At 36.8% G+C, this 22587-nt stretch overlaps 1 protein-coding gene across 5 annotated transcripts in view; it reads right to left on the reverse strand.

Annotated features, from left to right (window-relative positions):
• Positions 1-22587, reverse strand: part of SMOC2 (SPARC related modular calcium binding 2) — a 144388-nt gene that overhangs the window by 33141 nt on the left and 88660 nt on the right. For all 5 annotated transcript variants that reach the window (XM_027686137.1, XM_027686165.1, XM_027686154.1 and 2 more), the window contains 2 exons: positions 12256-12442; positions 4385-4467 (listed from right to left, as the gene is read on the reverse strand). In XM_027686137.1, coding sequence (XP_027541938.1) covers positions 4385-4467; positions 12256-12442 — 270 coding nt within the window. The remainder of the gene's footprint in view (positions 1-4384; positions 4468-12255; positions 12443-22587) is intronic.

Consider the following 22587-nt stretch of genomic DNA (forward strand, 5'->3'; position numbering starts at 1 on the left):
AGATCAGCATTAAGGAAAACTAAATATTCAACAGTGAAGAGCTATGCTATTTAGAGAAAATAGAAAAGGGAGACTTTCAGGGTTTTAGTAGATTGACAATGAATCTGCAACCAAGTCAGTAGATTGTATTACTGTTACAGTTTATGAGGCACTGTCATTTCCAGACTATAGTTTCCCCTCCAAAATTATCCCTTTGTATGAAAGGAACTATCACAACTGTAGGGACTTAAAAAAAACATACTGTGTTAAAGAAAAGGAGAAACTTAAAAAAACCAAAATGAAATGTAAACAAAATTAGCGGTCTGATTCAAAGCCACAAAACTATAGCAACACAGTAAAGTCTGAAAGTCTGAAAGTCTGAAATGCCAGCTTGGCATTGTGTCCCCCATTGAAACTTTTGAGCCATTTACTCATTTTTTATTGGGTTTTGTTTTTCTTTCCTTCACAAAAGATAAGGATATTTCTAATGAAAAAATATTGTGTGAGCAAAATGACATTTCCCATAATACTTGAAAAAATTTTTCAATTACTTTTCGAATTTCAGGTCTGGGTAATGAAAATTATATTACAGGAAAAACAGATAAATTCCCAGGTTAAATAAGAATACAAAAATCTTAAACCATATAAAGGATTATCCAAAGTTTATCCAGCCCTCACACATAGAGGAGCCTAAAACAGAGACTTCTTGCATTCAATGCATACTTTTTAAATAAGAAGATTTGCCCATGAGGCAAATTATCTGAGTAGTCTGGCACTGTCTCAGTATGCTATCATGTCTTGCTCTCCTATATACCAAAGTCCCTTTATTCAGATTGCTTATAGCAGAGGCCAGACTAGCTTTATGAATAGGTATCCTACCCACTGTATCCAAACTTGGGTACATTTACCCCAGGAGAGGCATAGTTGAAGTGCAGGAAGAAAATATTTTTTGCACTATTAATAGATTACATTAAAAAAAATATAGTTGTGGTTATTTCATTCTTTTTTAACTTCTGTATTTGCATATGTTTACAATGTACTTAATTTATTATTACAGTAGCACATATATATAATTTACCAATAAATATACATTTATTGAAGTTATGTGTTTAAAAATATTTTACTGATTATTAAAAAGTAGTGAATACATATAATGCTTGAGAATACCTTCACCCACAGACCCAGCCTGAAAAATTACAGTTTCAGCAGCTGATACTTCTTAAGCTTGGCTGAATTTGACCTATCACCACTCCTGATTTTAGGAAAATACAGTGGCACCTACACCTCATTCCATCATACTATATGTTTAGCTTAACTAGCCTTCATGCTATACCCTTCTAAATGCTCTTGATCAGCTTTTGTATAAAGCTAATTACTGAAACAAGTAATCCAAAAATATGAGGAAAAAAATATTCAAGACTCTTTACCGAGAGTCAGTTCATCACAGGGATCCCATTTTACTGTATAACACAGATGAGAACAAAAGGTCAAAATAGAAGTGTTTCAAAACTCTGACTATGAGAAAAGTAGAAAACCCTTCCATTTCCCCAGTATGTGACATTCCCTAGACTCCTTTTTGAGTTCATTTTCATTATCTTGCAATAACTAGTTTCTGAGAAGGATCACAACCACAAGTAACCTCAGAAAAATGCTTTGGCTTTAAAAAAACAACTAGAAATCTAATGGGAAGAATTATTATTGTGTAACTTCCAGCTCAAACTAAGAGATACAGGTGGCTTGGATCGTCCTTACAAACATCAGATTAGCCTTCAGTTTCAGATGCTTTATATTAGGTTAGCCTTAGGATATGAAGACATATTCTTAGCTCAGTTTAAATCAGTGGGAATTTTGTTGTAGTCTCCAAGGGGCCCTTACCTTCAACAATTTTGCCTTAACAAGATATCAGTGCTTGCCAAAAACTGTATCTTGATTTATTTGCAAATTATTGCTAAAAACATTTGTCTTAACATGTAATGGGTTCAAATTTTCAGGTGGTATAAATCAGTGTACCTCGAAAACTATGCCAATTTAACCCACTTGAGGATCTTCTGGTGGAGTTTATCCCATTTAAAATCATTCATAGCAGTAAAGTAATTAATTTTAAAATCTTCCTCGTTTTACACAGCAGATAGTCACAGCGGTTTTACCCAGGGCTACTACATTTTTTGTGACTATAGTCTTCAAAACAAGCAAATTCATCCTTTCAAAAATGTATTATTCCTTAAAAATAAGTATCCAATTAACCTACCTTTTTCTTTATTCAGTCCTGGCACCACTGAGAAATTATGTTATATTTAAATACAGATGATGCATATATACCTTTGCAAGACTGCTTACAATAGAAACTTTGAGTAACACTGGTTCATTTCTACTAAAAAGTTGATTCATATTGGCTATTTGCACAAGTTTGTCTTACTTGTTATCAACTAGACATACCTGTGCAAGATCATCTTTCAACCTCCTTTTTTCAAAATCTCTCTAAATTAAATTCAATTCATTTTTACTTGCTGCAGTGTTTTCATGATAAGAGAGAAATTTGCCACTTGAGGACTTGTACATTTAGGCTTAGAAAGAGAGAAAGGAAAAAAAATAAGCATCTTAACACATTGCAACTGGGAAGTAACCTCTTTCCCCTGTTACTTCTATAGGTATGTATTTATTCTGTGTTACTCCAGACTAGAAGAAGGAGTTTCTTCTAGCTAGCCTGTAAGTATTTAAGAAATGTTAGGAAATTTTGGTATTTGCCTTATTTTAAAATAACACAAAGTATTGGAAAGTCAAAGATTAAGCAACGTAAGATGAGGGAGAGCAAATTCATGTCATACATATAATTTATTATAATTATGAGCTTGCATTGCTGTAGTGATTTGTCGGACTAAAGCTCAAATAATGCAAAATACCACAATGTAAAAAAATAAAATCAGAATATCACTGCCTAACTTAATGAAAATTAATTATCAGATAGGAGTTTGCAGCACTGAAAATTCTTGTTAATTGTTTCACTGGCACTGTATCTTGATTTTGGACAAATATTTATTACTGTACTGTATAAAAGCATTACCAATTTAGATAAGAAATAGATATGTGAAATCTTAAAAACCTTCACCTGCCCATCCTCTCTCTAAGATTCCATCTAGCAAATGCTTTTCAAAATTTTTAGCAAAAGGTAGGAGTGTCCCAAAAGTGATACCTTTTACTACAAAACTTGTTTCTTAAGCTTCTGCTCTGCTATAGTCTCTTCTGAGTCAAGTTCTTTTCACTCAGGAAAAAACACATAAAATAAAGTAATTATCCAAGCCTGTAACTATGCAAGTGCTGTGTGAAATAAATTGTCAAAGATGGTTAACTTTCCATCGGTTTCCATGGACTAAGGATTGTAAAATAGCATAAAATAATTTGGGTTGGAAAGGACTCTTGAAGGTCATCTTGTCCAACCCCCCTACAATGAGCAGGTCATCTTCAACTAGATCAGGATGCTCCAGCCTACCATGAATGTCTCCAGGGATGGGGCATCCAACACTTCTCTGGGTAATGTGTTCCAGTGTTTCATGACCCTCATCATAAAATATTTCATCCTTATGTCTAATCTGAATCACCCTCTTTTGGTTTAAAACCATTACCCCTTTTCCTATCACAGGATGCCCTGCTAAGAAGTTTGGTTTCATCTTACCTAAAAGCCCTCTTTAAGCATTGAAAGGCTGCAGTAAGGTCCAAAATATTTTCTCAAATTATCCCTGAAATTCCTGCTAACTTCCATGAAGTTACAACAGCAGCAAGTACTGACTGGCAAAATGATGGATAAACATTATCACTCTGACTGTCACCAAAGATGGATTTGCCACTAAGTTTCACATGTCTGAGGATTTATGTGGCACATATATTGCTGAACTCCATGCTTATATAAAGTGTAACATTTATAAAAATGCTAATAAACAAAAAGGTTTTTTTTCTACAACAGAGAAGAGTAAAAATATATTATTCTGGGGTAAACTAACAAGGATACTCTTAGAAAAAAGTAAGGAAGATGATACATCTTTTTGAGTGATTTGAAGACAGAGGCCAATTTCCCATGAATTTTGCTAGAACAAGGATTATGAATTGTGGTCCAAGTTATTCTAGATGTATTTGCTGATTTCCCTAATATGACAACAGCAAGGAATAATTCCAGTAAGTAAATGTGACTGCCACTAAACTAAAGAAAAATGAGCCTTACTTTCTCTGACAACATCCCAAGACCCATATTGACACACTTTGCTCCAAAGTTAAAGACTTCAGTCAGTGGCAAATCAACATAGTGATATCTAAAAGATACATTGTTTTGATATAGGATAAGAAATTGTTTTTTAATTTGTTACAGTGAATAAACAAAGTACTGAGTGCACAAACCTAAATCGATTTCACTGACCTTGAAGCTGGCGTCCTTTGTACAAATCCTTTGTTTTTGTTGGGTGAGCTCTGGCACCATTATCACATTTAGGTTGTTCATACCTAAAGAACAAACAGGGAGGGAATAAAGCCGGCCAAGGTTAATTTGATTCAGAAGGAATTTATTTCCAAATTTCTAGTCCAAATAAAACTCGTACCTTCTTACATTCAGGGAATTATCCTGCTTTTCGCTCAGAAGGTCAATGCAAACTTATCTACCTATTTTTCACTTACCTCAAAGAAACCACCACATCTTTATTCTCCTAGGGTTGATGTCAAACTAAAAGAATATTATCTATTCCAAAGGTCATTCTACAGGGTAGAAAACTAAGGAACTGCTACAAATTAATTTATAATAAAAAATATTTTTGAAAAATACACCAAAGAAAACCAAAAATTCAAAAAAAGGTAAGGCTGTCCCCCCCACCTATAAAACCAAAAAGACATAAACAATATGACAAACAGTATTCATGCTGGGAAACACCAGAGAAGCAATTTCAAAATCATAGCAAGGCAAGTACTCTAGTTAGATACTACTGCAGCTCTAAAACCATGTGCTACTCTATCCTCTCAAAAAAAAAAAAAAAAATTTAAGTAAGAAGGACTAGCCATAAACAGCTAACTTTTTGAACAAGAGTGAAGAATTGATAGGATTTCTACCAGAAGGGAATTGGCCTGGAACTGCTCAAATGAATGGTGAAAAACACTGAATCTCCACCTGCTACTGAAATATTCCGGTTCTTCTATGCTTAGAGTTTACTTAAAGTCACTTTGTTCATTGAACCGGTAACAAGAAACTGTGCTATTTGTACTTCCAATAAACATTGACTTATGCAACACCACTATGAATATCTTTTATGCAAGATCAGGGACATCAGAGCATCTGATGCTGAATCTCACTTTTTTTTTATGTCTCATTGTCATTACATCGCAGTTTTTCACTCAGATTGACAGAATCTCTTTCTGAGAAATTTTACTGTCATATTCTCCTATTGTGCCTGGAAGTTGTAGAATTTAGCATGCAGCATTTCAGACAAAGTTTCAGTTCTGAGATAAACACACTTACTAATATGAATTGTGTCCGTGTACAAGTGTGTGCACATACATTCCTGTTCATTGATTCTAGATTCTTTCATATTTTATATAACCAAAATTCTCCTATTCTAAGTCTATCAAAATGGCATTTACTGAGTGGCACACTAAAATGTCTAATTAAAATATACTAATCCAAACCTTTTAGTACATAATATTCTTTCTAAAAACATTAAATGGTAGCTATGTCCTGGGTCCAGGTCAGACTGCTCCTAAGAGCAATGCCTAAATATTTTGATCTTAATTATCAGGCAGCATAAAAAAACCCAATATTATTTTTCCTTTGAGTGCTTAATATATTTTTACATCATCTGATGAAACTGACCACTGCTTCATCAAATTTTGTCTGCTGCAAGAAGGTACAGTGCTGTTTTTAGGGACATGGGAGAGCTAGAGACTCTTTTTTTCCCGTTAAGAATGGCAGGAATAGAAGGTGCTTTGATAGCATGGGTTGGATTCAGGTACCTGATGGACGACCACTTCAATCAGCCAGGGAAACAGTGAAAGGGAAATTAGTGAGCAACACTCACTAATGCAGTATCTGGCAAACAGCCTGGTCCCTGATTAATCTGATACTTGACTACATTCCCCCCATCCTCTTCCATTAGTGTTGCTGCTCTGTGCCTACATTTTATTTTTTGGCCCCTACTCTTCTACTCTTTTGGCTTATATTTTTGTTAAATACACATATAGTTCATAATATACAAACTAAATTTATTAAAGCCCAATAGGTGTTAAATGCTTCAATGTCAAAGGTCTACATTTAACTCTTTAAAGCAACTGAAGAAAGAAAATGAGTCATTAGAAATTTACCATGCAGTAACAGCCATGGTAAAAACAGATAAGAAAAACAGGCTTACCCCAGTTTTCATGGAGAAAGAATGGGAAAGGGATAGCATGTCAGAATGGAGCACTGCCAGGTTAAAAATAATGTAGTCAAAAGACATCCCAAGTTACTCTTTTGAATTTTAAAGGGGAAAGAATCCCTACAAGTGAATGTGTATCTAGTATTGGCAAGGGCTTATGAAGGGTGTTTTGTACCTCTGATCAGTCTGCTGGGAAGCATTGAGATTTACTGAAGTGTAAAAGTAGTACAGGATGGAGGCTTTCACAGGGATTCTACAGTGTAGGTGGCCTCATGAAAAGATGATTTACGATCTTTTTTTAAGTTTAGAGAATCTTGTGCAAGTGGATTCGGCATTACTTTTCATATGGTCCTAATTGCCAAAAAGTCCCATATGAGAACACAGCTTCATGGCCCCCGCTGAACAAAAAAGGCTGAGGGTCATGCTGTGATATCCAAGAGGCATTCTGAGCCAGTTGGTGAGGACCATACTGATAAGCCTTTTGGGAGGATGGTTGTTTTTACCCTTTAAATGCATTACCTACTTTTAATTAAACAGATGTTTCCCGTAGGTTTTCATAAAATCCAGACTTATACCACAACTTCACCTATTTTTTTTGAGCTTTACTGTCTTAAATGTCCTAGAGTCGTTCTTCATTGACATATCTTTATTTTAACTCCAGGATAAGATTATTTTTTTCTGAAAAATAATTATTTGTCTTTTTTTTCAGAAGTTGAATGAGTATTAATAACTTCTCTTCATTTTGGGGGTCTTATTTAATGTGACTAACTTTTGTTATTGTGCTATTTAGAGCCTTATGATTTGACAAATATCCTCATAAATACATTCAAAAGAAACAACATGCAAAATGCTAAGCTGTTCTGGCAATAGCTTCCCAGATCTGTCTTTCACTGTTGTCCCTTTTTAATCCATAGTTGCAGAACAGAGATTCCAGTATGTTATGCATCCATATTGTTACCAGGAGTGTTCATGCTATCAGTTCCTGCAGTACCTTTTTAACATCTTTTAGTTTCTATTTTGCAGTGGAAAACTGAAAGATAGTACACCCAATTTTGCACAAGCCCCTGGTTCTTTAAACTAGAAAAGACTCACATGTTCACTCTTTCCATTCTATAAAAAAGAATTGCAAAAAGACAACTGTATAATCCTCATCATATTCTGATCCCCCTTTACTTCCCTCTGCCAGAGAAAAAAAGTTTAATTTTATCAATACAGAAAAAAAGAAAAAATAAATAATTTATGGGATTCCAGCCCACCTAAATCTTTCTCAGAAATGAGGTCTAGACATTCCTCTTAAACTCCCGGCAGTAATTCCACCTGCTTGTTTACCAAGACTGTAGATTCCTAAATACACCAGTCATTCTTTATTTAGTATGAAATTCCTAAAACTGAGTACTCTACTTACCCATCTGTACTCACAAATGTCCTCTCCGGGGATATTACTAAATATTACTCCCTCAGAGCTACATTGAGAACTGCTCATAAGTCCAATAAAGATGAACAAATTAGGAATGGTCAAGACCACAGCAGCTGATCTTTTTAGTATCAGTCATCAAGCAGAACACTTTTGTGTTTGAACCACATGCATGGAATGATTGAATCCAATTATTCAGCCTTCCAGCTTTGGAGGCATGCAGCACAAACACTCCCACTGCCTCTTCTCCCACAGCTGAGTGACTGTGCAGTTGCCAAACACAGGAGGCCAGCAGACCAAACAGGAAAAAAAGAAGACAGAGACTGATTCAAGGTCCATAGGGGATTCATCAAGGGGTTGGGAAGACCTAGAATTCCAGCCTATATGACAGTAGGAGTCAAAATGGCACATAGTGCATTCACACTATACATATGAATAGGAAAGTGAGGTGTTTGATTTTCAAGGATCAGCACCTTCACTTTCATAAATAGTTCATCCCGATGTGCAGGATATGACAGGAAGCCTGCACAGATGAACAAAGAGCACCTAACAAAATTCACATTTAAAAAGGAAGGATACAAAGGGTAGAAATAGGGTCAGGTGACGCAGGAGGTGATACAGACACTGTTCAAGTGTTCAGGGATGGGGTTAGGAAAGCTAAAGACCTTTGGAGGCAAATCTAGTGAGGAGCACAAAGGGCAATGAGAAGGACTTCTTACATCTGAATCAGCAGCAAAAAGAAGACTAAGGAAGTGTGGACCTGCTGCTGGGTGGGACAGGAGAGCTTGTAACAAAGGACATAGAGAAGTCAGAAGTACTTAATACCACCTTCCCCTTGGTCTTTATTTTTGAGACCAGTCTTCAGGAATTCCATGTCACTGAGACCAATAGTAAAGTCTAGAGCAAGGAATATTTACCCTGGGTTGAGAAGTGGTTATTTGAACAAGCTGGACATACACGTGGGACCGGAAGGGGTGCACCCACCATTGCTGAGGAAGCCGGCTGATGTCATTGTGGAGCAATTATATCTGAAAGGTTGTACTGGGGTTGTACTGTAAGGGGACTGGAAAAAAGCAAATGTCACTTCTGCCTTCCATAAGGGCAAGAAAGAGCCAAATAACAAACCAACCAGGCTTATGTCAGTTCCCGAGAAGGTGATGAAGCAAATCTTCCTACAAGCTATTTCAAAACATATGAAGGAGAAGAAGGTAGTGATTGAGATCAGCCAGCGCAGAACTATGAAGAGGAAATCATATTTGGCCAGTGCTGCAGCTTTCTACGATTCTCTAACTTGCTCAATGGATAAGGTGAGAAGGGCAGATATTTATCTTAATCTTAGTAAGGCTTTTGACACTATATCTGATCACATTCTCATAGATTAACTGATGAAGTATGTGCTAGATAAATGAACAGGGATGTATATTGAAAACTAGCTGAACAGCCAGCCTCAAATAGTTGGGATCAGCAGCAAAATTTCAGCTGGAAGCCAGACACCAGTGGAGTTCCCCAAAGCTCATAGAGGCAATATTCTTTAACCTCTTCATTAATGACCAGGATGCTGGGATACAGAACAACTTTAGCAATTTGCAGATGATACATAATTGGGACTAGTGACTGATACATAAGACGGTTGTGCTGCCATTTAGAGGGACTTCAACAGGCTGCAGAAATAAGCTGGCAGGAATCTCATGAACTTCAAAAAAAGGCAAATGCAAAATTCTTGCACCTGGAGAAGATTAGTCCCCTGCACCAGTATGGGATGGGGCAAACCAGCTGGAAAGCAAATTTAAAGCAAGAACCTGGTATTTCTGATGGGAGCTAAGCTGAGCATGAGGCAGCAATGTGCCCTTGCAGCAAAGAAGGCCAACAGCCTCCAGGGCTGTATTGGAAAGAGTACTGCCATTAGGTCAAGGGAGGTGATCCTTCCCCTCTCATTCGCACTGAGAGAAGGAGACATATCTGCAATGTTCTGTCCAGCTCTGAGCTCTCCAAACAAGGGAGATGTGGATATACTGGAAGTGAGTCTAGCAAAGGGGCATGAATATGGTCAAGGGACTGAAACATTTGACATAATAAGGAAAGGGTACTGACACTGATCACCCTGGGGAAGAGAAGGCTCAGGGAGGATCTTATTATTCTCTATAAATTCTCAAAGGAAGGAAAATAAAGAAAAGGTAGTCAGACTCTTCTTGGTGATGTCCAGTGTCGGGAATCGAGGCAATAGGCAAAAAAATGAAATAGAGGAAATTTTGTGTAATTGTAAGGAAAAAAAAATTTTTTAACCATAATGATGATCAAACACTAAAACAGGCTGCCCAGAGAGGCTGTGGATTCTCCATACTTAGAGATACTCAGAACCAACTGGACATAATCCTGAGCAATCTACTCCAGGTGACCTTGCCTTGAGTAGAGGGTGTCCTGGTTGGAACGGCTGGGACCAATGCATCACTGGATGGGTATAACCCAAAACTGTGTATTCTATAGCCTTCCATGCCATTTCCCCAGAAACTGTTGTCAGTGGAGGCCTGCGAGGTGGGGGGATGTTCCTGTCCTCATACCCTTTTATGGAATTCCCCGCTCTGATACCCTTTTATGGAATTCCCCTCTCTGAGGGAGGGACTGAGCATTATCATGCCCTTTTATGGAATTCCCTACTCTGAGGGAGGGACTGAGCACTCCCGCAAGAACTGGAGAGTATATAACTGGGAGTTTCGGAACCTTGCCACCTCTCGTGGGATCCAGAGGAAGACTGCAGACCACCGCTCTCAACTAGACTGCAGACCACCACCCTCAACTGGACTGCAATCACCACTCTTGACCAGATTGCAACAGCTTTCCTACCAGCAGGTTTTTCCCCCTCTCCCTTTGCTTTGGACTTGGGGGTGGGCCAAGGTACACCACTTTTGTTCATACCCCAGGGTGCTGGGTTATACATTTGGGTTTTGCGGGTTAAAACCAATTATCTGTCTGTATAATTGTACTTATTGCATTATTTTAATAAATTGTTATTCTGACTTATAAATCTCTCTTTTGAATTGAGTTCATTTTGCCTTGCTGGTTAACTTTTAAACCAGCACAGAGGGGTTGGACCAGAGGATCATCAGGGGTCCCTGCCTGTCTCAGCTATTCTGTGACTCTATAATAAAATTATACTAATAAGAACTACAAAAAAATTAAAAGAAAAACAAAATAAAATAAAACCAACAACAAGAAAAGCCCACCAATAAACAAAACCCAACAAAACCAAAACCAAAGTGGAAGCCCCATTGCTTGATAAGCACAAGAAGATGATTTGGACTCAAATTAGGGAATAGGAAATAAAATTATTTAAATTATAATTCAAAGAAGGATTATCACTAAAAGGAAGAAACAGTGAACAAACCTAGGGATGGAGAACAGAGCAGGAGCATAAAAGAGAACCTCTGGAATCTCTAGAAGACATCTCTAGATCCTAACACAATATGTGTACTCATCCTACAGTTTCAGGAGCAAATTTGGACTATTTTGTTTTGACAGTTTATGGACTTCAACTTGCCAGAAACAGTAGATCAACAGTAACTTAAGCCACAGCATTATAGAATGCTTAAGGTTGGGAAAGACATCTAGGTTCATTGAGTCCACTTCAGATGGTATTGTAATTGTCATGGTCTAGACTGTGGTATAAACAGCTAGCAGTAAATCAGCACTTGAAGAATATGTGAAAAAACCCTCCCCAGTAATATAATATTTTACAGCAAGTGGCTTATAATGTGTGTTTCTTTCACAAACCTTATGTCAATGATAAAAAATTACTTCGCTTAAGCTTGAAAAGAGTTATGATCACATCAAGACACCCATATTGCCTGCTAGTTTTGTATGAGTATCTATAGCATTTCTACAAGGGCCAAACCACAATAACCAACCTAAATAACATCCTCTGGAACCTGATATGTGCCTTACCTAGATCTGCTCTATATGGCTCACAACACTTTATCATGTGTCTGGCTCAGCTGAGATGTCTGAACTCTAAGCTTCTATTAATAACACACTAAAATGTTATTTCCTCTCTATGGGTTCCTGAGCAGTTGTTCCATCAAAGCCTGTCATATGAAATAGTTGAAGAGGTTGCTGGAAAAGTAACTGAACATTTCAGAGGTTGGAAGTAGTTTCTGTCATAGACTATCTTATTTGGTTCTTTTATATTCAGGCTGACTGTGAGATTTCCTCTGGGATTATTCATTATCTGCTCCAAGCCTTGGTTTGCCAGCACAAAATAGAAGAAAAGAAGATGACTAGGACAGAAAATTGCCTGTGACATTGCAGTGAAAGGGTCCATGGCCATCTGATCTTAACTTTTGATATCTCTTAAAATATTTCACTTTATAGTGGAAAACACCTATATGACATAATTCCACAAGCAATAGAAATCTACATGTTAGTACATGGACACTAAGGCATCTTCTCATTGCAGCTTTTGAGAATGAATGTGTAGTCTCTTACCTTGTTGATGTACCAGGGATGGGACGTCCCGTATCCACCAGAACACACCAGCAGTAGCCCGTGGAAGGATGGCACTGCACTGGTTTGTAGAGGCCGCCCTGAGCACACTCTGGAATGAACACATTGTCTTTCTGGGGCTGTTTAGCTTCCTCCAGGGCTGACTGAAGCTCTTGATCACATGACGATGCTTTTGGACAGAAAAGAAAAAGTACTGAAGAAGCTAGACTGGAAGGGCCTACTAGATTTATCAAACAGTTTTTATATCTTTTATTGCATATAGGGATTGTGCTTGAAGAGGCTTGCTACAGCTCAAATACAAGCTATGTTGGTTTAGGCTGTATACTGCTAGAAGCTTTAGTTTCCTTTTCATGCAGCTATTCCATATTATAGTCCTAATAATATCTTGAACACCCCCTTTCCTATATTTGATCTGTGGATAAACAAATACTTTGTGACCTTAAAAAATCCTCCTCCACTCCACAGTCCCTAAACTACTGATTCTTTTCAGAGGGAACAATAAAAATCCAACATCTTAGGATTCCTTAAACGGATTGTTCATCTAGATATTCGTTTAGATTTTTATATTCTGTTCTTTCTTTGCAGTTTTGGAACAACCTCTTAACAGTGAAAATTCTTCCACATTCTTTACTGGTGATTCTGGTACTGGCAGTGTATCATTTGCTCCGGAGAGAAAAGACCCACAAGAAAAAGTAATACATTTTTATCTCATACTATCAATATGTCCTAGATCTTTCTGAAGGTGCAAAAAACTTATGTATCTACACATTCCCAGCCTTTATATGAAACTATGAGGCAGCAGTGAAAGAGCAGAAACCACAGGGCCTGAGAATACCTGTAAGTTTACACCAGTAAAATAACATCAGTAAAATAACACCTCTGCTGAGGACTTTTGGTCACTACTCAACTGGTACATGTGACCATGTAGAGATAATAAATGAGACAGACTATTTAGTCAAGCCATTATTTCTCCAGGGATTTTATAGTCAGTCTCTTATCATGTGAAATTTAGATGGTTAATAATACAGTTTCTGTATAAATCCCAAACTATCCAGTGGGAAAAAAAAATTGAAGCATTTGAAAAACAAGAATGTTAAGCACTCTGCAAACACACAAATTACTCATAGGAAAATTTCAAGTTACTAGAATTTCAATCAACAAAGTATTCTCTTCAGCTAAAGAAAAGTAATTTTAATGTTACAATAATAAAAACAATCTGTGGGTAATATTTGCTTTTCTTTCATGTCATTTAATGGATTTGCTTCTTGACTTTTCACAGTTCAACCCACAGAAGAACAAGTTGAATCCTAACTGAATTTTCTAGTACATTTTAACAAATTTCAGTTTTAGTATAATCTCATTTAGTTTTATCTGCAGGGTTCAGAAAATGCTTCGTGAATTGTAGGCATCAGCTGACAGAAATTCACAAGTTATGTCCAGAATACTACTGCTCCTTGCTAGCTTGTTGCAAATTCAGATGTCCAGAATCAGTAAAACTTCTGCTGCAGGGGAAAAGGTGGTAGGAAGTTAGACACCTTCATATTTTAAATGTCACATAATTCCATCTATACAATGTCCTGGTTTACAAAACAGTATGTTTTGTTCCATTCCATGTAAAAGGTTTAAAAACTAAACATATTTAGCATATGCTAACTTGATTATAAGGCACAGATAAACATGTTTGGCTGACTTTTTTTCCTCTTTTGTTTCACATAGTGTTTGAACAGGACATTTAGATAAGTTGATTGATTTTGCATGTTTTTTCTTGGTCGATCCACTGACGTAAACAGAGATTGAATAGCTCTCAAGGTGCCAGTGTTTAGATAATAAACTATACTTAGAGAGTCAGTGTAGTGGGGACAGAAATGCTCCTTTAAAAAAGGTAAATAAGTAATTATTTGCACATTGAAACCTTTGCAGAAATAGCTATGGTTTCACAAATTAGAAGTCTGTCACCAACATCGTTTCAGAGCAGCCAAAATAAATCTTTCTCTCAGTGTCTGGATTATGATGATTATCAAGTAACAAGGTATGACAACCCTGGAAAACACATCACTTAACTTAGTTGTTCACTTTTAGCGTTTTTTATATAATGAAGTAAAAAGGAGCAATCTGGGTGAAGTAGCTGAAGTGGGAGGGAAGAAATCATTACTTGTCTTTAAACTCCTCTAAATTAATTTCTCTTTCATACCGATAAACCTTGGGACCATGCCATTAGCTATTGTGACCTTCTTTTGTTTTACATCCTTGTAACCAGCAACAAAATCTGACATATGTGCAGGTATTATTATCTCTCCCAAACCCAGAAGAGCAATACATTTTCATGCTTCCAGCTTTGTTTAGAAAATACATTGGTGTATTAAGACTACATAGTCAGGTCATCCGGGCAGACGAAATGTAGCAGAATGAAGAGGGTGTGATGGAAAATTCCCTGTGCAGAAGCAGATATGGACTGTTTCAGCTGTGAGCATAAGATACGCTCCCCAATTTCTGTAAAGCTCTAATTTCTACTGATTGAACCAAGCAGCAGAGGACTGCACTGCTGACTCACAGGCCAGTGCAGTCGCCTGAGTTCTGGTGATTTAGGAGCTAGTATAATAGAGTTACATAAATGGTCTTTACTGATGGACTTGCTGAGGCAAGGTTTTCTACAAGCTGCTGCTCAAGCTAGAAATTTGTATCTTTTGCACTATGTCAGCTTTGTTCTGGTCCTTTTTCTCCCTTATGTCTGGTTTCAAATCTCAGAAGTACAGAAAAGTAGCATTATGGGAAACATGTCACAGGAGGGTTGCAAATGTGACTTATGGCTTTAGGAGGGACAGTCAGAAGACTGGTTGAACTTGACATTTCAAGTGAGACTGAAAACAGAGCAGACGGTGACAGTAATCAAAGGAAAGTTTAAAGATAAAACGAAGGACTTTCACCTTCTTGGAACTTTTAATTTCTTAACCTTCCCCTACAGATGGAAAATTGTAACAAGAAAAGGAACTTCTCATAAGGCCTAAATTAGTTGTCAGATAAAATCTAGATTATTTTTGAAAAATTAGAAAAAAAAAAATTAATATGATTGCCAGTTCTCTATGAGCCAAATGACTAAGTCTTATTACAAATCTGCTGAACCCAGTTCATTCACTTTATTCAACAAAAGTGCAGAATAGCTTATCATTTTTCTCCCTTATACAATGGTTAATTAGCTTCAGATCAGCTACCAGGCAATCTGCCTTGTGTCTGCCCAAGAGAGCAATTTCTGAAGTCTAATGGTTTTGTACACTTTTCACGTGACCATTTGTGCCACTATTACTACTTCGTTGTTTGTTTTCCCCACTAGAACACTGTTCCTACCTCAAAGAAAACTGCTCTAAAGTGCTTATCTATAATCCTGCCTGCCAGAGCCAGAATATTCGTTCTCTGTGTAGTTTCCTCTCTGAGGGAACCATTCATTCCCTTTCAAACTTTTCATTCAATTATTTACAACAGGAGTAGTGGAAAGATGCAATTGTAGCCCTGAGATGCTAAGAGCTCTAATCACAAGAACTACCATATTGCTGCAAATAATTGTCTTTGTAATGTCAGAGGAGTCACGGTCAACAAATGTTCATTTCCCAGGAGAACCAGTGATAAATGTCATTAACTTAGAAAATGCCTGACAGTTTGTCCAAACAATCTGATGACAACTATGAACTGGAACCACAACAGATGGATGCCAGAAGTTCATAAAGTGAACAGTATGGAAAAAGATCTATGTCACAATAAAAGTAGCGTAAGTACCTGACTCATTAAAATGCATCAACTTTCTATGGCATGTATTACTACAATAACATTTCCTCTGGGAACAGAAAAGCACTGACACTCCAGCTTCTTCTTCTCAAGAAATGTGCTTACACTATTGCTATTTCACTTAGTTCCTTCAGTTTTGTCTTGCTGGAAAAAAAGTGTTTTCCAAGCATCTTAGTGAAAAAAATAGTTAGAAATGGCTGAAAAATCCTTTCTGCATAGCCTACCATGTTATACTAGCCATACTGTAGCTCAGCTGGGATAATTTATTTCAGGTTAATAAAAACTTCTGCAGTTTTTACCCAAAACTATATTTTATTTTAGGTTCATAAGCATTGGTGATTCAACACAGACATTTCAATCATGTAAGGAAGTATACCTTTTTGCCCTGTTTTACACCAAGAGCCTTTGTACCATCATTTTTGAATGAAAAAATAAAACTCTTGCTCACAACTAAGAGTGAATTTAAAAAACTACTTAAGATATAATGTATGTTACTCTTTCTGTATCACAGTGCTATTCTGTTTCTTCCCTTTTGACTTTAAAGGTTAATTACTAAATGTTTTTTTTTGTGTTCTGATTCAAGATTCCTTTATAGTCTGTTACAAACAACCAGCTGAAATGCTGCATCTTCTATCAAAGAGAAACATACTTCAGCTAATGACAAACTCTGTGGATAAGCTTCATATTTTGTGTAAAATCTGCGGTCAATTCTTTTTGTCAGTTATCCTTAAGACAGTCTGCCTTTCAATGAATCGAATTCATTTACATGAAAAGAAAAATACCTCAGTAGTAATAACACCGTAGATCCTTATTTATGAAAGGCTCCATTTATCCACCTCTGATGGACTACTTAAACTGTTAATTATGTTTACTAGGGAATATCCTAGAGGAGAAAAGCAGTGACTTTTCTGGAAAAGTCATCCTGAATAATGTATGAAACTGTGCATTTTTCTGTTGCACATCTAAAACACCAAGTGCTGCGTTATGTAAGTTATGATAATCACCTTGTTAGTCTTGTAACAGGAGATGTTTTGGCCCCTTGTTTCATAAATTCTGGCAGTTTTTCTGCTGTGTCTTATCAAAACTTCTCCCAAAATGTGGACTTTCATGATTACAAATGATTTGAGTTGGTGTTTTTTGTGTAAATGTAAATCGCTGTATTTATGTCTAAATTTCAGTGTGTTCTGCAGAAACAACTTGTCGAATCTGCAGAAAATTACAAAGGCATCTGTATGGTACTTTAACATTTCCTGCCACTATACAAACATTTCCTTCCAATTTCCTTAACGCTACAATGTGTATATGACAAAGAGAATCCATTCCAAGAAATTCTGTTTCCAGTTGGTTCCTTCTCCCTCTTTTTCTCATTACAATAAATAGGCCATAAAAGAACAATATAGAAAGTCTGTTTTTCAGGGTAGCTTGAAGCTCAGTGTCCTCTAAAGAAATCAGGTAACGAGAAACCTGTGAACAAAAATACTTCAAAAAATGATGTGTGTTCTAGAGGAATGGAGTGTAAAATTACAGACAGCTGATATTGCAGTTCTACCACATTTCTGGGAGGATATACAGATAGAATATAATCATGTCCAAATTTCACTATGCAGAGACTTAAATTGTATGACTATTTCTACTAGTCAGAATGTTATCTCTCTGTCCTAATTAACGAAGCCTAACTTAAGCACCCCTCTAGAACACTTCAAATACTGATTTACAGAAGCTTTGTGCTAGTTAATTTCAACACCATCATAATTGGTATGGCTAAATAGTCATCCTGTTGACAGCCATAAAACCCTCCAAGAAATTCACATCTCATGAGAATAAGAGGTTGATTAATTTGCTTAGGATGAACTCTCCTTGAACCAGTAAAGTTAGTACACCCCAAGGAAACTGATCACAATATGCTTTTACATTTTTAACTAATTTTCATAGTCTTCAAGTTTCATTGTATGGATTTCCACTTAGATTACACCAAATTGTATTTCCACATATGACCAAAATGTTCCCTTTAGAAAGGCAGTGGGAAGAAGGATAATTTCTATTCAAGGTATGCTCTCCCTGCAGAGGAGTTTATGTTGACTGAAAGGCAAAATGGTCCATTACAGAAGTGGTCCCATCATTCCTAACTCCAAAAAACATGCACCTTCAAGGTAAACGAGAAGGTTCTTTACCTGCAGCTGACCAATTTCATCACCCAGAATCCATCATGTCTGTTCCTGCTATAAGCACAGCTAATAAAAATGACAAAAAATCCCTAAACTATTTTGTTCTTGTGAAGGAGAGGTGTAATTCCATGGCTTCATATTCTTTCAGGTTTTCCAGGTTTTGAGATGTTCTCTAGCATGACAGACTCCTTCTCTGAAGAGGTAGGTGAGGTGGTATAATGCTGCTTAAGATATCAACTTCCTACCCTTTTGTACACAAAGTTATTTTGTCACCCCTTATGGCCAGAGTATGGACACCTCACACCAATCTTTCTTAAGACCTGTTCTTACAAGAATTTGTCTGCCTGCCCCCTCTTGACAGTTTCAAGTAAGTTCGACTCTGACAGGAATCAAGTGCAGCTCAACGTTACAAAAAAATGCAAGAAGTAATTTGCTCATGCTACTAGCTTCTTATAAAGACTATTCATTAATCTGAATCAAACAGGGAGTATTTATGCGGCCCAGTCCTCCCTCAGTAGAAATCCATGGAAAAATACCCACTAAATTCAATGGACAATATGTAGTCTCAGCTGAATATATTCACGTGCATATATATTTCCAGTTAAACCTAATACTTCTTCATGGACCAAGTCCTGCTTGTAAGCATATAGGTAATATTAATAAACACTCAACCTTAGACCCAACATCTAAATGGTAACCTAAACCTAGGACTAAATTACAGTACTAATACTCATCTGGCACCACGTGTTTTGATTTACATTAAGTTCAGATATGCATCAGCATGAGGGTTGTCAAGGACTGGGGAAAGCTGGCAACATTCCTACCCATATTTTTTCTTGTTTGTGAAAAAAACTTGTGGGAACCAAGTATTGCAGGCCCCTTATGTGCATTTTCAGAGAGTTCTCAATGTATAGCTGTACACTATTTTGGACTTTTGGAGCTTGGGTAGATGATTGTGGCTAAACAAAAAGCTCAAAACTTCAACACAGCCTTAATAATTATTTTATGTACTTTACTCCACTGACCAAAGCAGGAAAAATCACAGACAGATGCTCTCATTTATCTGTGTGGTTTCATATGCAAAGATATTGCAAGACGCAAGGAAAACCATCTGGAAATGCAGTCAGCCTGTGGAAAAAAAGATCCAAAACACAGAGACCACCAGTTCCCATTTAGCTTTACCTGAAAAGAACATTATCACAGTCAATTTAATCTACCAGCATATACCAAGATTTTCTCAACTTTTACCCTGGGTTTGAGTAACCAAGTAGCCCTATGTCAAATCAAGATTTCTGTAATAAACAAATTCTGGTTCTGAAAACAGGAGAAATTTTGGGGGTCTGTAAGGCAGAGGTCAGAAATGGAATAGGATGACTTGCTCTTTAATCTGAATCCAATTAGTGGAATTTTTTTTTAAGTTTCTGGTTTAGGGAAAGTTCTGCACATACCTCTGTAATTCTTTATTTTCTTAGAATTTGAAATACTAGGAGTACTGTGAGAAACACTGTAATCACAATACTGTAAAAAAAATGTTTTGCCACCAAAAAAATGCTATTTTAGCATTGTTTGGTTGTTTCTTTGCTTCTTGTTTGCTTATTTTAGCTCAACTTCTTGGTTAAAGAGATGAGAAATATTATGCAAATATTCAAATTTCTCTTCTCTCAGAATTATAACTAATTTAAATTACTCAGTTATTCATTTATGATCCTTTTTCTCCTCACTGAGTTCTTATACGGCCATTCAACAGATTAAGGGATCAAACTAGCTACTTCTTTTAAACAAAATGTAATTCCATATTTTGCCATTGCTATTTAAATTGAATAAAACAGTAGTGTGAGATCTGTCCACTGACTTGATGAAAACTCACAGAAAAATTAGTCTTCATTTACAAACATGACACAATCTGATTCAAAATGTTACAATACTAGCATTCAATACTACTGTAGATAAATAACAGAGAAACATGAAGTTAGTATATATTAGGTTATAGATCTATGTTATTTCAAAAGTAAATTTTGCATACGAGACAAAATTTGTATCCTGAATATCCCAAGTCAAACATTTTATAATACCGTCTATGAAATGTGGAAGAGCAGTGAACCGAGAGCAGCATATTTTTGTTAATCATTAACAGCAGTGAGTGAAAGTGATAGCAAGCCTTTGCAAAGTGCCAGATGTGATCCAAGGACTGTTTCCACCCTACCCTCTACAATGGATCTTGAAATACAACCTTTACACGAAATAAAAATCATTTAAAGCCAACTGGTCAATCACATGACATCAGGTTTCACAAGGAGAGTGAAAAACCTGGTCTTCTGAGCAGATGAGGTCCCTTATCCTCCTTTTGTTCAGTTAATGGAAAGAGCATGGTTTATCACCTGCAAGTGCTCTTGCTTGACTTTGCTAAACTTGACTTCCCTAAAGTCAGCAGGGATACTGTGCAAAAGACTGTCCCATCCTGTTAGGGTACATCTGAAAGCAGTTATTTGCCAAATGGGATGAAATCTGATTTTCCTTCATAAGAAGAAATATTGGTACCTATTATTGCCACACATGGCTGCCTTCAAGCTGCCAGAGCAGAGCAGCACCATTGTGTTTAAACTGCAAAACCAAACAAAAAAGCCACCACCCAAAATTACAGCAAATGAAAATCACTGACTTTTCCCAAACACAGTGGCTAGCTGGCCAGCTTGTTATAGCAATCTGAAAGCTCATTCATTAACAAAATTGCGCAAATCTACCATTCTTGCTTTATGAGTATATTGACCAGCAAATGTTAGTCTCCTGCCAGTGGAAAAATCTCTCATTTTTAAAGAAAGATTTGAAATGAAAAGAAAGCTGGTTCACTTTTTCCACAGAGCTGTGAAAATTAAAGTCTTTGCCAGGTTAGCTGAGAATACTTGTTTGAATAGCTCTACTAAAAATTAAAAAAAAACAAAATGGGCCAACAGGTACTTCAATTCATGCTTTGACATTTAAATAACCCAGCCAGCTTACAGAGGTGTTTATCAATCCAGCACTTCCCCAAAGTGAAACAGAAGATGTCTCTCTTCACCATTTGGGAAACTGAAATATTTACATCAGTGCATGGATATGACTTTGGATACTTGACCCTAGGCACCCAAGTAATTTTCCTTTCAGAGGTGTACAGTGGCATCTCTGGCTGCAGCCTCTGTCTTGTTCCTGCCACTGGCCCACACTGCTAATGGTGTTGGCACCATGAGTTTTCCAGCCTTATTGCTTAACTTCTGCCTGAGGTGACTGTACTCCACATACACTTAATTTTCTAAGTACTAACTCTATTCCAACCACCTTACAGACAGAACCCTGACTACAGCTGCAGAAGACAGCAGGAGCCAGGAGGACTTCTGGCTGTTTTATGGGAATGTGATCTGAGGTACACAGTTAAAAAAATGTGCAGATATGTTCAAAAAATAAGAAGATGTTATTTTGCATTTAGGTAGTTCTCCTTCATGTGTCTCAGAGTGTCTTACAAAATGGTCAGTATTGTATGCAGCTCTGTCTAGTTCACAGCAGACTGGATGGGCATTACAGAATGGTAAGGATTTGGCCCTCTGATACTGAGCAGGAATACAGAGATTAACAGGCTGCAGAAACAGAAATCCTCCTTTTTTCCTCAGTGTTTCAAGGACTGTTACTTTGATAGCCATAATGCAAAAGTTTATGCTACCATCACTGCCTCTCACCCTTAAAACCTACGTGGTTTAAACAATCCCAACATTAAAAAATTGTAGTAATACTAAGAACATAGTTACACTCTTAAAAGTTAATTTATTACAGATGAATCAAAATTTGCCACTTTTCTACTGGCTTGATCTTCTTTTTCTTGTCAAAGAGAAGGCAAGAAGCAGGTGGAAAATAAGTATGCATATTATTGCTTCTGTCTCTAATTACAAGAATTTTGTTGTGCGATGAAAAGTCTTTTAACAGAGTAGCAAGCAGATTCAGTAAAGTGCTATCGTCTGTTGAGTCACACTGCTCCCAGAATGCATTAACTCTTGTCCTCAGTATGAGATTCAACTACATGAACATGAAGCCTAGCCAAAAGGTAACTGCACTGCTTTAACCCTGCACAAATCCAAAGGCTCATCTTTGATTAAGTGTTGTATATGTCTTTGCTCCCTAGCACATTATATCCAAAGCACACTATTTATGAAGCACATAGGATGTCAGTATTCATAACAGGAGAGGCAAAGGAATCAGATAGAAGTCTGTTTATTGATTTTGGCAAAGTTTAGTGTTCAATAAAGTGGATGAGCCAAAGAAGAGTAAAAACCAGTGAGAATATTCTAATACTCATTCTTTTGTGTCCAACAACTTTTAATTTAGCTTTACGTTGCTCTTTTCTCAT

This window comes from Neopelma chrysocephalum, unplaced genomic scaffold, assembly GCF_003984885.1.
Source record: "Neopelma chrysocephalum unplaced genomic scaffold, ASM398488v2 Primary Assembly neopelma1_23, whole genome shotgun sequence".
NCBI lineage: Eukaryota > Metazoa > Chordata > Aves > Passeriformes > Pipridae > Neopelma > Neopelma chrysocephalum.